Genomic DNA, 16,769 nt, shown 5'->3' with positions numbered 1-16,769 from the left:
AATAGAAGCATAGAACCAATAAAATTGAAGGAATACCTCAGACTGCCTATTCTGAAAATTTATTAGATTTCGTGGATCTTTTTCGTTATATAAAAACAGGTCGATTTTTAAACTCTGGGACTTACTTGATTTTGGATTTGCCCCAAGAAAAAAAGACTTGTATTGAAACTTTTAAAATAAATGAACTGTATCACCAAGAAAGATAACTCAGATGCCACTGGATATAGTTCAGTGAAGCCACACATTTCTTGAAGTTGTGCCCTCACTGACATCAAATGATGTCAACTCTACAGATTTTCTGACATTTATTTAATATTTACCTTTTTGTATGTAACTTCATGAAAGTAGGTACCTCTATTTGTGTAGCCAACTCCTGTTGGCAAGTTCTTAAAATCAAAGAATTCCTACTTCGTGAATTTCTTTTAGAATCTGCAGAGTCAATGTCTTTAAAACGGTGAAGAATTTCTTTGCCAAACAAAGTTTCAGGCGGAATAAAAATCTTGGCACCCTGGGTTCAGATGGAGCATCTGTGATGCTTGGCAACACATCTGGTTCTGCTGCTTTGGTGAAGAGACATGCTTCCCATCTCAACATGCAGTGGTGTCAGCCGTGTCAACGACTCTGCCAGCGATCCTGAAAAAATCGTGTCTATTTCTACGAATGTTGTCAACCTCCCGAGAGCCAGGGCTGACACACTGCTATTTCGAGAGTTTTTGTCAAGAAAGGGGAATAGAAGAGGAAATTCACTGCTGCAATACAGAAGTTAACTACTTTCCAGAGGACTTGTCTTGAAACATTTGATTGACTTTCAAATGAAAGTTCTTTTTTGAGGAAAAGAAAATCCAACTATCAGAATAACCCAACAGGAAAGAGTCCATTCATAGTTTGCTTTACTTGATGGACATTCTTACCAAATTATCTATGTAAATCTTTTCATTTAAATTATTTTAGCCCAACTGCCACTCTGGAGGGAATGTCGGAGACGGGTATCTACCTAAACATTCCAAGACTGGAGAAGTGCTTCTGCAAAGTGGAACAAGGTGTAACAAAGCTTGACAGGTAGAAACCCACCACCACCTGGAATCACTAGATAACTCTTTGAAAGCTAATTCTGTTTCCAATGACTTTAACATAGAGGCATGAGTACATAATTATTTTTTTAAAATGTGACGAAGCATTAATGATGTAGAGTTTTCAAAAGATGATCGCAACACCATATGAATTCGACAAGGATTTTGGAGAACTCCAGGATTCCTCACTGTGCCTAATCTTCATCTAATAAAGCCACAGCAGCTCCCATTTTGTTACTGTTTTCTTTTGCCAAGGCTGTTTCTAGCACTTATTGCCATAAAACTGAAAAGTCGTAGTCAAACGGATATCAACGATAACAAGCCCATCGCTGCATCAGAACTACTCCATAATATCACAGTCAAGTCAAACACCACCCGTCTTGTAGAAGCTTGCTTTGGAATTGAATGAAACATTATTTTTCACTTGTAAAATTTGTATTTATCTCAGGTGTGAGGAAACAGGCATTAAGTTCAAGAGAACGGTGGTGAGGGCAACAAAGATGACTTTATAAAGATACTTTATAGCCTCTGTAAAATAATTCAATTTCCATGGCAAAAAAAAAAAAGGCACATGAAAAAGTTTGTTTGTGTATATGTGTGTGTGTGTGTTTGTGTTTTGTGTCCTCTTCCGAGGAGAAAGTATAAATCTTCAGATTCTCAGAGTCTGTGATTTAAATAAGACTTAAATTCACTGTCCTTTCAGGGGTAAAACATTTTAAGGAATGAAATGAATGTTGAGAAGCAGTAAAATTCTTCATCTGAAAAATGAAGTAAACCATAAATTGCTTCTCTATTCATAAATTAATATAGATTTCTAAACCAGAAAGTATACAACTGCATTACAAATGGGCAATAACCCACTCTCATTTTTGAACAAACTTTTCTAAAATCAAAATTAAGAAATTTGGATAAAAGTATTTGCTTTGTTAGATACTGTTTTCAGTTTTCATATTATATGAAAAAATGTGTAGCTGTATTTACATAAACCAGTGGGATGAAGTTAATAAGGACAAAGGAGGAACTCAGATCTAGTGCTCTGAAATACAATATTGTTTGGAGAAGTATAGGAAATGCAGGTGGAAGTTACCTGTATTAGTTTCCTATTGCTGCTGTAACGTGTTACTGTAAACCTAGGTGCTTAGAAATCACAAATGATAGGTCAGAAGTCTGAAATGAGTCTCACTGGGCTAAAAGTCAAGATGTGGACAGGGCTGCATTTCTTGTTCAAGGCTCTAGGGGAGAATCCTTTTCCTTGCCATTTCTAGCTTCTAGAGACATTTTCTTGGCTTCCCCCTTCTTCCATCTTCAAAGCCAGCAACAGCAGTTCCCACCCCCTACCAGTTAGTTTGTGTTTTACTGATATTGTGCACCCTGTACTTTCCCAGTGGTTACCAGCTGTTCATTCTTGGTTATTTCTTGGTTTTTAGGTCCTTCTCATACTTGATGAGCCTGCAGGGTTCAGGTACATGCTTTCTTGGGCTGCAGACCTAACAGCTTGTAATTCTTGCCCTTATAGACCATCCTGTGGTTCTCTGAGCCTGGTTAATGACAGTGAGAACAAGGGGGGTGGATTGAGGACCCTGTACCACCTGTCACACTGTCAATGTGCAGCTGGGAGAGCTCTACCTTTAGGTGGTCCAGCTGTCTCAGAAGCTCTTCCTTCTTGCCATGAAGGTCCTGAGGCTTGATCTTGGCCATGGCTTCACATGCAGCTGCCAGCTGCCAGCTGCCATCTGCTCTGATGGCCTCTCCACTTGCGATTACATTAGGCCCAATCAGACAAACCAGGACAATCTCCCTATTTTAAAGTAGGATGATTAGCACCCTTCATCCTATCTGCTGCCTTAATTCCTCTTTGTCATGTAACATGACATCTCCACAGGTTCCAGGGATTAAGTCATGGGCATTTTTGATGTTATTCTGCCTACTACACACTCCCTTAGTTGAAACTGTAGGAAAGGATTGGATGTGTAGGAAAATAGTGAAGAGAAGCAGAAACCTAGAAATCCTAGAAATAAACAGTCTCTAGCTGGGGTGAAAGGTATATTCCCTTACTGAATTACCCTAAAGACTTAAAGATCATGTCTGAGGTAACTTGCATCTGTACTTTGACAATCCCCCTTCTCCCAGAAAACCTAGTCATAAGGTAGGGTAAGGATGCCAAATTTGGACTCATAAAAGTTGAGTGTTAGGTCTGGCTCTTCCACTTGTCTATATCTTTTAGCAATTCACTTAAGTTTGGCTGGACCACAGTCTCCTCATTTTAAATTAAGGGGGCGGTTGAACTAGATTATTTCTTGGGTACCCTCCAGTTGTACTGTTGCTATGATTCTAGATGACGTAGATAGTGTTTCTGCGGACTCAAGGTGAGTGGACTATCAGCTCAATGGGTGTTTAAGCACCAATAGGTTCCCAAAGGAGAAATGTATCCTTCCCTGATTTTTAATCTTATTATTTGCTCTTCTCCCTTGCCTGTCCAACCATCCCTCACCCCGGATCAGAATAGATAAGCAAATGGGATATATTATACTGTGACTCTAAAATATACGTCAGTTTATACCCCTGGTATGAAATGTTCCTATAATCTTTGAAAGAATATGATTTGGGAGGCTAGTTTTCCTCATTTGTTTACTGTAGCATAGGTGGGTTCCAGTCTTGCAATAAATACACCTAAGGAACACAAGGACTGTTCTTGCTCTAGAGCATGGGTGGGTCTATGTGGTTTTGATAGGCAGAATTCTAAGACAGCTGCCAAGATTCATACCTTCCAGTAGATATATCATGATAGTCTCCCTCCCCTTGAATGCGGGAGTGGGTTTTGTAATATGATGGTGTATTAGTCTGTTCTCATGCTGCTAATAAAGACATATCCAAGACTGGGTAATTTATAAAGGAAAGAGGTTTAATTGACTCACAATTCCACATGACTGGGGAGGACTCACAATCATGGCATAAGGCAAGAAGGAGTAAAGTCACATCTTACACGGTGGCAGGCAAGAGCAAGTGTGTGCAGGGGAACACCCCTTTATAAACTATCAGATCTCATGAGACTTATTCACTATCATGAGAACAGCACAGGAAAGATCCACCCCATGACTCAATTACCTTCCACCAGGTCCCTCCCATGACACATGAGAAATATGGGAGCTACAATTCAAGACATTATTTGTGTAGGGACACAGCCAAATCATATCAGATGAAACATGTGGTCCCGTGACTAGTTTACGTTCTATGGCACAATTGCCTTTAAGAAAAAGAGATTCTCTTTGATGGGCCTGGCCTAATCAGGTGAGGCCTTAAAAGGAACTTGTCTCTTCCTGAAGAGATTTGAAGTATGGAGAGACTCAACCCAACAGGTTCTCCACTGATAGATTTAAAGATGGAGGAAGCCATGGAAAATGGCAACTACTATCAGATAGCCACCAAGAAAACAAGGACCTCAGTCCTCCAACTATAAAAAACTGAATTCTATCAATACCCTGAATGAGTTTGGACATGAATTCTTCTCCAAAGCCTTCAGGTGAGAACTCAGTCTGACTGATACATTGAACATGACACCCTGAGCAGAGAACCCAACTGAGCTGTGCTGCACTTCTGATCTACTGAACCGAGAGCTAAAAGGTGAGTGTTGTTTTGAGCCTCTACATGGGTGGCAATTTGTTATGCAGCAATAGCAAACAAATAAATGAAAACAATGCTATTCCAGTTAAATGTGGCTTGAAAATTTTAAAAGGAAGTGTTTTCCTTGTGCCTCCTTCCTTCTTGCCTTTCTCCAAAGCCTTAATCTTTTTTTTTTAAAATTAATTTATTATTATTATTATACTTTAAGTTGTAGGGTACATGTGCATAACGTGCAGGTTTGTTACATATGTATACTTGTGCCATGTTGGTGTGCTGCACCCATCAACTCGTCATTTACATCAGGCAAGAGAAAGAAATCAAGGGGATTCAGTTAGGAAAAGAAGAAGTCAAATTGTCCCTGTTTGCAGATGACATGATTGTATATTTAGAAAACCCCATTGTCTCAGCCCAAAATCTCCTTAAGCTGATAAGCAACTTCAGCAAAATCTCAGGATACAAAATTAATGTGCAAAAATCACAAGCATTCTTATACACCAGTAACAGACAAACAGAGAGCCAAATCAGGAATGAACTTCCATTCACAATTGCTTCAAAGAGAATAAAATACCTAGGAATCCATCTTACAAGGGATGTAAAGGACCTCTTCAAGGAGAACTACAAACCACTGCTCAGTGAAATCAAAGAGGACACAAACAAATGGAAGAACATACCATGCTCATGGATAGGAAGAATCAATATCGTGAAAATGGCCATACTGCCCAAGGTAATCTATAGATTCAATGCCATCCCCATCAAGCTACCAATGAGCTTCTTCACAGAATTGGAAAAAACTGCTTTAAAGTTCATATGGAACCAAAAAAGAGCCCGCATCTCCAAGACAATCCTAAGTCAAAAGAACAAAGCTGGAGGCATCACGCTACCTGACTTCAAACTATACTACAAGGCTACAGTAACCAAAACAGCATGGTACTGGTACCAAAACAGAGATATAGACCAATGGAACAGAACAGAGTCCTCAGAAATAATACCACACATCTACAGCCATCTGATCTTTGACAAACCTGAGAGAAACAAGAAATGGGGAAAGGATTCCCTATTTAATAAATGGTGCTGGGAAAATTGGCTAGCCATAAGTAGAAAGCTGAAACTGGATCCTTTCCTTACTCCTTATACGAAAATTAATTCAAGATGGATTAGAGACTTAAATGTTAGACCTAATACCATAAAAATTCTAGAGGAAAACCTAGGTAGTACCATTCAGGACATAGGCATGGGCAAAGACTTCATGTCTAAAACACCAAAAGCAATGGCAGCAAAAGCCAAAATTGACAAATGGGATCTCATTAAACTAAAGAGCTTCTGCACAGCAAAAGAAACTACCATCAGAGTGAACAGGCAACCTACAGAATGGGAGAAAATTTTTGCAATCTACTCATCTGACAAAGGGCTAATATCCAGAACCTACAAAGAACTCAAACAAATTTACAAGAAAAAAACCAAAGCCTTAATCTTTTTCCCCACTGTGCCGTTATTTCATTGAATATAACTAGAAAATGCCATTTTGTTGGATAAAAATATTCTCTCATATCACATCACATATCATTCCCCTAACCCCTCATAGTTCATTTGAGATGCCAGAGACGCCCAAATCTTGGGTATGTTTTATACATGTTTTAGGGCTGGAGAATCGAACCAGAAAACACAGATTTCAAGAATTAAAGCAAAGAATCTGTTTATTTTGAACTAATTCAGATATGTTTTATTTGTTACATTTAGTTCTCTTGAAACACAGTAACCTTGACATAATGGCTGAAGAAAAAGAAGCAATGTAAGCATAAATGGCTGAATATTTTAATATCTTTTATCAATAAACATAGAATGCCATGCATTTGAATCCATGCTTTTTCTGAGGAAAACCTGCATTTTATCTTCTGCTTCCTGATATCGCAGCTGGATCTTATTACAAGGGTAGGATGCACCATGGGAAGCATGCCTAAACTTTTTAAACTACAAAAGGAAAGCTGATCTTCATTAATTAGATGTCTAGATTATACAGACTGACCACTGTATTATTATCTATAACATGGTGAAAAACACTATTATATGGCTTGTTGATAGCTCCACCTAGGTAATTTAGCTAAGCCTTATTTGCTAAGATATTCTATTAACCACAAAGGCAGGATTTGGTGTCAGGTCAAAAAATCAGATCAAACTGTGACTTTGTGGTTGATGGTTCAGAGAATGCTCTACAACAAAGGGAATTGAGAACGCAGTATGATGTCTAACATTTAATTCAGGAAAAATGTCATCTCCAGCACGGCTTAACAGAGTGCTACTACATAATGCAGATAAGTGAAAATATTAACAAGTCAATGATTCATTACTAAGACTCACCATGTAAAACCCGTATTCTCTGCCTTTGTGAAAACCATGGAATTGGATTAAAAGAGAAGCCACCTAATTTTAGATTTAAGCAAATGTGAGCAATGGGTTTGAGAATGAAGGGTAAGTCTGTGGATCACAAACCCTCACCTGAATAATGATTAGCTCTTTTAATAATAAACAACATTATATGTATATTTTAAAGCTATAATCTGGAAGAACTTCAAAATCTGGGAATCCAGGTAAATCATGATTTAGCTTTTACCAACTTTAACCAAAGTCTTCCCTGGTGCTACAGTCAGTATGAAAGAAAAGCTATTACAAAGCTATTATGTTAATTACAATTTTGTCTGCTTCAGCTTCATATACCTGTGTCTTTGTCATGTATATAATTATGCAGAGGGAAAACACCCTCAGCTCAAATGAAATAAAAGATTTCAGTTTATGCCCACACGGACCTTGTCAAGTAGCCAATGACTTGCCCTTTCATTGTGAGTGACTAATATCAATGCTGGCTCTAAAGAAAGACACTTTTCATAATCGCCCAACAATCTGCTAAGTGAAAACATGTGGATAGGCTTAGGGAAAGCCTGCCAGGGGTCTTGGCGGAATGGAAAACAGGTGCTCTCATTCTGTGCCACGTAATACCCCATTTACCCCCAAGTCCAAAGGTTATAGGACTAATAGCTGCCTTGTGGTAATCAGGGAAAGCCAAGACACTGGCCCTGGTGAAACATCTGGGACATATTTTACATACTTCCAACATATGCTTCAGGTTCAATTAAAGTGAGGCTTTGGCACATTTATTAATCTTTTTTACTTTTATCCTATAAGAGGACCCACTGACCTGACCCTACTATTATACCATATGAGAAAACAGAAATAATGAGAGCTAGAGGTCAGTACCTGCTCGTATGGCAAAGAACACATTTGTTTTCTCATGAAATTCCATTACCCATGACTCTATACACAAACTTTAAATAAAGGAACCAACGAATTTTTCAAAGTAGGAAATTACCCTTCTTCCACTCAGACGCACTGATAGCCAAGACTTAACATTTACCGCTGTGAGAGCCAGTCGAGATGGAAGATGGAACCTTGCAGGATCCTTTCATATTTCCATTTCTTATAGGAAAAACTATATTTCAAGACATCCACAAGATTCTTCCCTCTATTATTCAAGCACTTAAAAGTCTATTGTAAATTATTACATTTGAGATTTTATTCAGATATGATTTTTATGCTATCAATTGCATTATGAGTAAAAAAGAAAAACCTCCTTTATCGCTTGGATAAAAGGGTTGGATTTATGAAAATCAGCTCACAATCCTTTCACATGGAAAACACACTGCTTGTCGGCATCCTGTACAGAAGAATACAGTTGAATTCACACTGTAATTTAAGCACTCACTTTCAATCAACTTTGGTAACTAGATCTGAAAATGTGTTAGAAGCAGGGTGTCAATTTCAGACTACCAAACACTAGATTACAATAGATGTTACTCCAGAGATTTGGTGGTGTTTCCCCCGGGCATGTTCCACTTGACATCTATGTTTTGGTGAGCTGGTTAACCAGGTGTGTCTACTTCCCATACTTAACATCCTCTGCATTAAAAATGGTCATAAAAAGGGGAGAGATTAGAAGTACAGAATATCAACAAACTGACTAAAAACATAGGTTGACTTCAAGCAGGGACATTAAGTACTAGACTTCACTAAGGGTTTCCATTTATTAACATTTCTGGGGAAACGCCTGCTGCTGGGATGGATCTTTATGGTGGCTTTAATAATAAAGCAGCAACAAGCAAGAGAAAATGGCCATAAATGGATGGCAGCTCAGTGTTTATCAGCAGAGAAATGATGATTCAGAGCTGGCATGTTGAGTTAAAATACAAGCACTCTACAGCTCTACAACTGACCTTAGCAATAAATCATATCATTTACTGCCAGAAGTGTATGCTCATGTTATTTAACATTAAAAACAAGCACATATGTGTTTTTGCAGGAAGGAGATTTTGTTAGTTTATGTTTGATGATGTTGCTAATGACTAAATGATGTACAGAAGAAAAATTTCACATAAAAACTGTTGATTTAAAAATGTTTGAAATAGTGTTAGAAGGGAGAAAGTGTGTGTGTGTGTGTGTGTGTGTGTGTGTGTGTCTGTTTTCCTTCAAGCATTGAATATTAGGAAAAAAATCATGTGGAGAGTTAAATAATCACTGAGTTTTTTTTGACATTTCTCATGCATGCTTCCAACACACAAACTATTTTATTTTTGGAGACACAGCCTTCAGTGGCACACAAATTCTTACATTGGGATATAACTGTACATCTTTACTGGAATCAAAGGTCAAGGGCATAAATTAAAATATACTGTTTTCCTCCTTTCTTCAAAAAAAGAAAATTCACTGCTTTACCACAACATAAATCAGATTCTGGTGAAGGTCAAAAATCTGGTTTTACGTGCCAAACAATGTGGAAATAACGAACGATTTTCTGTCCTCTGCCTCTAGATCTCAACCTAGGACTTTTTAGATTTTAGGTCTGGAAATGCCCAGAGATGATGATGTAACAGCATCACTATCCTTCTTGCCATAGAAAGCGGTAGTTCCAACCCCAGCCACTGCTGCAGTGGTGCAAGATCATTCTAATTCCTACCTCTTGTCCCCTCTCCCTAGGGGACAACCAATCCAAGCAGTCCCAGAAACTGGCTGTTATTTACGTGGTCACCATCCCCAAATCAACCAGCGATTGAATATAAGCCTCTCTGAATGGGCTTTCCTGATGGAGAAACCACGTGGCCATTCCAAACCTCAGCAAGGGCAATGAGCACTGGGGTTATTTAAATGTCCTCTGGAGCACTCTGCACATTCATGTCCTTTTGCTGAGCGATTGTTCAAAAATTACAGATGACAATATCCATGTTCAACTCATGCAGGCTATGTTTTCACTCCCCTGTTCCCCCAAAGCATGGCCCGATTTGTAATACTCAAGATAGGACAAATTGTTGCCCTTCAACAACAGTCGTCACTGCTGTTATCTTCATGAGAGCTATCAAGTTCCAGACAAGCTGAATTATTTTTTTTTTGTTCCTGGCAGAAAAATATTTGACCCAGCTCTGGACAAAAGCGAAGAGGATTTATAGCCTTCTCTCCCTCTTTGCAACATGCAGTGGCATTGTTAGGATGATAAACAGCACTGTCCAATTTTCTGGACTCAAACACTTCAACTCCTTTTTTAACTGTCTGTGAAAACAGTGTCATGTCTACATTTCCCCATCCCCAGGTACCCAAGTGCTGGGAAAGATAATTACCTTGTCATCTTTGTCATCTTCTTCTTCCTCGTCCTCTAGCATGTCCTCCACTACCTGCAGACAGAAACAGAAGTCATTTTCTGTGCTCTTAAAGGAGAGAATTTTGTTCTGTCATTTTGAACCTTTTGGAAATGAAAACTTTATTAACATTTGAAACGGGCACACTGAGAAGGGATATTCAACCTAGAGACAGTGATTAGGAAAACGCTCTGCCTTTCATTGATTAAAACCAGGGAACCGAATCCCAGTTAGGGGAACTGGATTCATGTGAAATGTTTTGTGACAACCTCAAGAATTTGAAATATGCATAAGGTAAACCAACATTAATTTGGAGGATGCTTTAAATCAGGAAATTTCCCTTCTACCGATTCTGCTGTCTGTATTAATCAGGTACTTGAAATTTAGAACTAGATAACTAGGCATGAAACAGCTCTGCTATTTCTAATTTACTTTTCACCAAATTCTACGATTAAAAAACCATGTCTGTTAATTGATTCATGCTGGTGGTCTATGGCATAAAACTAACAATATATTTTATGGCTCAAATTTTAATTCTTATGTATAAATGTCAAGTCTTGCCTCTCTTACTTTTTGATTTTGTGGATTACCCAAAACTCTCATTTTAATTCTCTGTGATTTTACACAAGATTATGAGAATGCATATTACAAAATGAAAATTAAAATATATAATTACATGTGTATAGTGTGTGTATAACCCACATAGTTGGATATGCATATATGTATTTTTAAATGGCTATTTAGCCTACCTCAGCAGAACGGAATAGTCATTTTGGATTTCCCAAATAACTTCCCTTTGCCTTGATCAACATATAACCATTCAGAATGAGACTTCACTCCATTTCAGGCTTTTTAAAATGGTTTTCCGCACTTCACAAACATACACATATGCACGCCACAGAAACCTACAGTTTAAAAAACCTTGGGAGAAGTGTTGTTATTCAAGTAAGACCCAACTTATTGTGTTTATGATATTTGATATGGTTTTTAAATTCCTTTTTTTTTCCTGATCCTATATCTCTGAATAGACTCAACAGGAGCATGGTTAACAAATACTTTAAAACTTTTCTCCCAAAGCTCATAACTTTAGAGGACAGAGACACCTAGCCCTCCTTTCCTGTGTGTGTGTGTGTGTTTTTTTAATACCAACAGGAATATTCTATGGGTGAACACTTTAATAACCAAGACTGTATTATGAAAAGAGTTACATAAACTGAGATAACATATCAGAACTCTCTTATTCCTAATAATTTTTCTCAAATATTCTAAAAGCATTAACTGATTTAAAAGCATAACACAAACACAAACCTCCAGGTCTCATGAACGAATATATAATGAAAGCATCTGACAACCTGTGAGACTGTTCCTAATTTAATGTCGTGCTTTCAATCTTCTGTTAATTGGTGGAATTTTGAGGTCTTTCATTTGGACATTCAGCATTTCAAAAGAATCACAGTAGTGCAATATGCAGTTTTGCATATCTGATGAGAGCTTACACTTACTTCGGAGACATATAAAGCAATGAAGCATCAACAAGAAAGATGGACTCTTGACAGTCTCTCTAACTATATCCAGCTACTCCATAGCATTCACCATAAACCCCTTTGTCCAAGGCACATAGTGCTAGGTAATGTGGGAATACACAGATAACCCACAAAACTTCCTCTTTACTCCTACCAGCCCTCAAATGGCTTATAATCCAGTAAAACTTAAACAGGGTTGATCAGATAAGCTTTCATGTTAACCTTTCATTTCCTTACATTTAAAGTATTTGCATCACAAATACACACACAATAGTGACAGTATATAGTTGAAGTGATATATGCCAGGCTATTCAAATTGGGCTATTTGTGAGGGGTTTAAGATGGAAAAGAAGCTACATTGGTACATTGTGTTGCTTCAGAAGAATTCACCTAACCCTTGTAAGATTTTCTGAAATGATGATTATTTCGTACCTCTGAGAAAATTATCTTTTAGATTTAAATGAAGCAATTTTTTTTTTTTTGCTGAAATTACCCATGCAGATTCATATCAAATACAACAAGGAAAATGAGATGAACACTATACTTTTACTGCTGCTGTGAATAAACTCATTATTATAGCTACTTATAATTAAGAATGTAAAATACGCCTCTGCTCTGCAGTACTTACTATCACATTTCAGGTGCTATGACGGCAGAATGGTGGTGGGCTGTGCCTAGCAGATTGTCAGGTACATAATAGGTGTTCACAAAATATTTGTTGATTGGGTGAATAGTGAATGCATCATCTATTCTTCATATCATTTAACACACTTTGGGTAAAGTGCCTATCATGTGTCTCACAGAACTGACTTAGTTCACCTGGAAGGACTTATACCTAATCAATGATGCAGATTTATAAAAGCAAATATTCAAAATGCTTTCAAACATTTGCCTGAGAATAGAACCCATGAATATTTAACCATTAAGGTTGGAGAATCTCCACTATCTTCAAATTAATTTTCAAAAATTCAAGATAAGATTAAGCCATAAACAAGCCAGTAGCTTAATTTACACATTTTACAAATCAGCTGTGGATCTTCTGTTCAAGTATGACTCAAAGAGGTCTACAGAATCAGGCTCTTCATTTGCAAAACCCAAACTGTTCTTACCCTGCACAAGTGGGTAATTGGCTACGCACAATTGCTCCACAAATGTGCAGCCAGAACCACCCAATACAACCATTTGCTTTTACATTTGGCAGAGAAGTGTTGTGTTAGTGAGAGGCCTTTTTGCTGTGTTTTAGCGCTCTAGTGAGGGCCTTTCCCCTCCTCCAGTGCGTTTTTAAAGTTACATCATAAACATCTACAAGTGAGGATTTATAATACAGATGGTTTCCTATTGATGCCTTTAAGCTGCTTCAGAACATATCCCACCGTTAACATTTTGCTCAGGTGAAGCTGAAGGTGCCTTAGAAAATGGAGATGATAATAGCACCTATCTCACAGTGTTAAGGAGGATCCAATGAGATAATGCATAAAAGTGCTTAATACAGTTCCTGTATCAAAGGAAATACTCAAAAATGTTAGCTATTAATAAAAATAAAATAGCATCAAGTTAATATTTTAAACATTAATTTTCGGAAATTAAATATTTTTTCCTGGACAAAATATTCTGTGCTCTTAATGACACACACAATTCTGATTCATGTTTTCACTGACTGTAAGCAACACATAGAGGGGTACAGGTAGAAGTGTGGATAAAGATTCCAAATTAAAATGATGATGCTTTCACAACTAATTTTCAGGCTTTACTGGTCCAGTGAAACGGATGCCTTTGAGGACAGGAGTGTCTCAGAAGCTGAGCTGAGCTTCAAGGCAAGAGCTCTAACCAAATGCAATGCACATCGAAACTGCAAACTGAGCTTTTAAAAACAAACTGTGTATATCACCGAAGTGCATTCAATGACTGCACAAAATTGCAACCCTTCCCAGAGAAATCAAATAACACCTGCTATTTAGGATGAGCGTGCTGGGGTTTAACACTTAACTAAGGAAAACAAAAGAAAGGAGTATCAAATTCTAGTCTTTCCTCTTCAAATAAAACCAAATAAGCACTACATCGTTTTGTTTTCAAGTATACAAAGTCCAGTTGCCCAAACACTTGTCAGCAATAATTTAAGTAACAACATATACTATATGCAGGATTTCCTTGAAGGGGAAAAAATGAAGAGTGACGGAAAATCATGTAGTAGAAAAGATACATTTACAAAGTTCAGTTTTTTCTCTTTTTTCTTAAGGGGAATCTCAGATCGGCTCTAGAATTCTCTTTCCAAATTATGCTTTCTGATACCTTGCTTGAAAGCAAGTAGTATTAATCAAACAAAGGAAGGGCACTAGGGAAATCAGAAAGATGTAATGCAAGCAGTTAAAAGTGACATGACCTTCTGTAATGTCGCTCGTCACAGACTTATATGCCACACACTCAACGAAGGTCTTGAAAGAAACTGATTCTTGGTACTATTCCTTGAATGTAATACTAATAAAGATGACATTTAAAAAAACACACAGACAACCCCAAATGCAGCAAGCCAGCTACATTGCAGCCAGAGAATAGATAACATTATTTTAAAAGCATATTTCTTTCTCCATATTCAATATTTGCTGAACATCTGTCGTTAACATAAAATATAATATGTGGCTATACATTTTAAAAATACATTTCCAAAGTTAAACAAAATTGTATCTATAGACCATATATTTTGTGGTTTTAGAGGAGCTCTTGTACTATTACAAGACTTTTAATTGTAATCCAACACAACAAAACACTTCATGATTTGCAAGGAAAATGTTATTTGACTGGAAATGTTAATAGTGATGTTGATAATCTGAATAAAAATGTGACATGTTTGGTATTATTGTACTAGAACAAAAATGTATAAGGGAGGTGACCAGAAGGATGCAGTAACAAAAAGACCAATGAGGAAAGGATGAGGGAAAGTGGGTTCAGGTAAACTTCATTATTAAAATCATTATGGGACAGTGACTACTAATTGTTGCTTTTTAACACCAATTTAAGGTGAATGTTTAAAACTAATATGAAAAGAGGGGGTTAAAAGGCCCATGAATTATTTTTTAAACACTTCATATTATAATTTTTCCATGAGTAAATTATTCCACTTATTTAAATCCCTTCGAACAAAAAGGAACCAAAAAAAATCTTGGTTATGTTAACCTTGGAAGGACTGAGTACTCTGCAACAAAACCTTTCAAAAGCCAGTGCTGATACAAACCAGTTTCTTTTGTGTGTTTGCTTCTTTTCCTTGGAATTAAATGGATGTTTTACTATGTTCAAAATGAATAGTTGCACAACTCAAATTGCTTTACTCAAATATGGTCTATAAAAATGCAACACATTTACACATTTAAAGAAGAAATCGCTGCTGTCCAGATGTGCAACCATGTTAAAATATTAAAGAAAACTGACACAAAGAAAGAAGTTTCATATTTAGTTTCACATTCAGAGACGATCCAAACTGGTACAGATGCTTATATTTGGATACATTACAAACTAAATGCCTATTTCCACCCTAGAGATATGGAAGAATTTGGGGAGAGTAGTATTCTTCAGCATGGTCTGGAGTTCATTTATATCATTGTGTGTGTGCGCAAACCATGCAGACCATGCATTTGTATGCCAATGGATTTATTCCTCATGTGAGTATGATATGAAATGGTGGAATGTCTATTGATGGAGAAGATGCATGTAATCACTCAAATGATTTCAAATCACTTGAAAGTACCAAAGGTCAGGTTGAAGACTTTTGTGGTAAGATCTTTATAGGTGTCCTAGTGCAGACATTTTTACAACAGGACACCTTCTCACAAGATTTTTGAGAAGAAACAAACTTTTGCAAAATGGTATAATTAAACTGTATACATAATTCACTCCATGTTTATAAGAATAATACGACTCAATCAAGTCTGGGATATACTGTTTCATCCAGTACATCTCAAAAGCAACTGCATATATGATGGCTGCTTAGTTTGATTCACGCTATTAAGGATTTGACCTTGGAGGATTTCAGCTACAGTAGTCATCAAGATAACTGAACCACTAGATGTAATAATAATTAGTGTGATAGGCTTGCCTGGGAGGCTGAATATATTGCAATACAAAAGAAGGCAGACTAAAAAAAAAAAAGAAAAGAAAAAAAAGAAAAGCATTAGTACTTACTGCTAAAAGACTTCCTGATTTTTACAGAGACACTCAAAAACAATTATTCTTCTTGCAAAATGCATTTCCTTGGCTCACTCTGGGAAGTGCTATGTTGTAATTTAGTCTGATTCTTAATAAGGAATGTGGCTTTAATGTGGCTATCAGATGACTTTTGATGCATGCCACTGATTATGTACAGCATGCCTTCTGCATCATCAACAGCAGTATTTGTTGTATAATCTGGTTTGCTATAAGGTGCAAAGACAGTAAATTTACTTTACTGACCAAAAGTATGTTACCTTTTATTTTTAAGTGTCAGCTTAATATGCAGAAAAACTCTTCCATTAAGAAAGGTGAAACAATAATATAAATTCTACAATCAGTATAAGCCTCTTAAATTTCTTTTCATATTTCCTTTTCAGTATTCTTAAGTGTTCATTCTATTCTTACACAAAGCACTGAACAGAATTCTAGAGTTTATTTGAACTCTGTCTCCATCTAAAGGCTTTACAATGTATTGGATTTTTTTTGCTTGCAAGAAAATTCTAATCTTGGTGTCTTTAGCATATTGCATATTAATTCAACTGAGTAGGAAAAAATAGGTCAACTATTAACCTGGAATGTGCTTTTTAAATAATAATGCTTTAATGAAACTATATTATTTGTCAAGGGAAAAAAGTATATACCAAAGGCCAAAAAATTGAGTTGTTTAATGTGCTTTGCAA

General features: G+C 36.9%; 1 protein-coding gene across 16 annotated transcripts in view; it reads right to left on the bottom strand.

Moving 5' to 3' along the window:
• MCTP1 (multiple C2 and transmembrane domain containing 1) overlaps positions 1-16,769 on the bottom strand; it is a 595,101-nt gene that overhangs the window by 66,258 nt on the left and 512,074 nt on the right. For all 16 annotated transcript variants that reach the window (XM_007978702.3, XM_007978722.3, XM_007978744.3 and 13 more), the window contains one exon: positions 10,349-10,402. In XM_007978702.3, coding sequence (XP_007976893.1) covers positions 10,349-10,402 — 54 coding nt within the window. The remainder of the gene's footprint in view (positions 1-10,348; positions 10,403-16,769) is intronic.

This window comes from Chlorocebus sabaeus, chromosome 4 (genome assembly GCF_047675955.1).
Source record: "Chlorocebus sabaeus isolate Y175 chromosome 4, mChlSab1.0.hap1, whole genome shotgun sequence".
Taxonomy (NCBI): Eukaryota; Metazoa; Chordata; class Mammalia; order Primates; family Cercopithecidae; genus Chlorocebus; species Chlorocebus sabaeus.
This window is presented reverse-complemented; position numbering and strand designations above follow the sequence as displayed.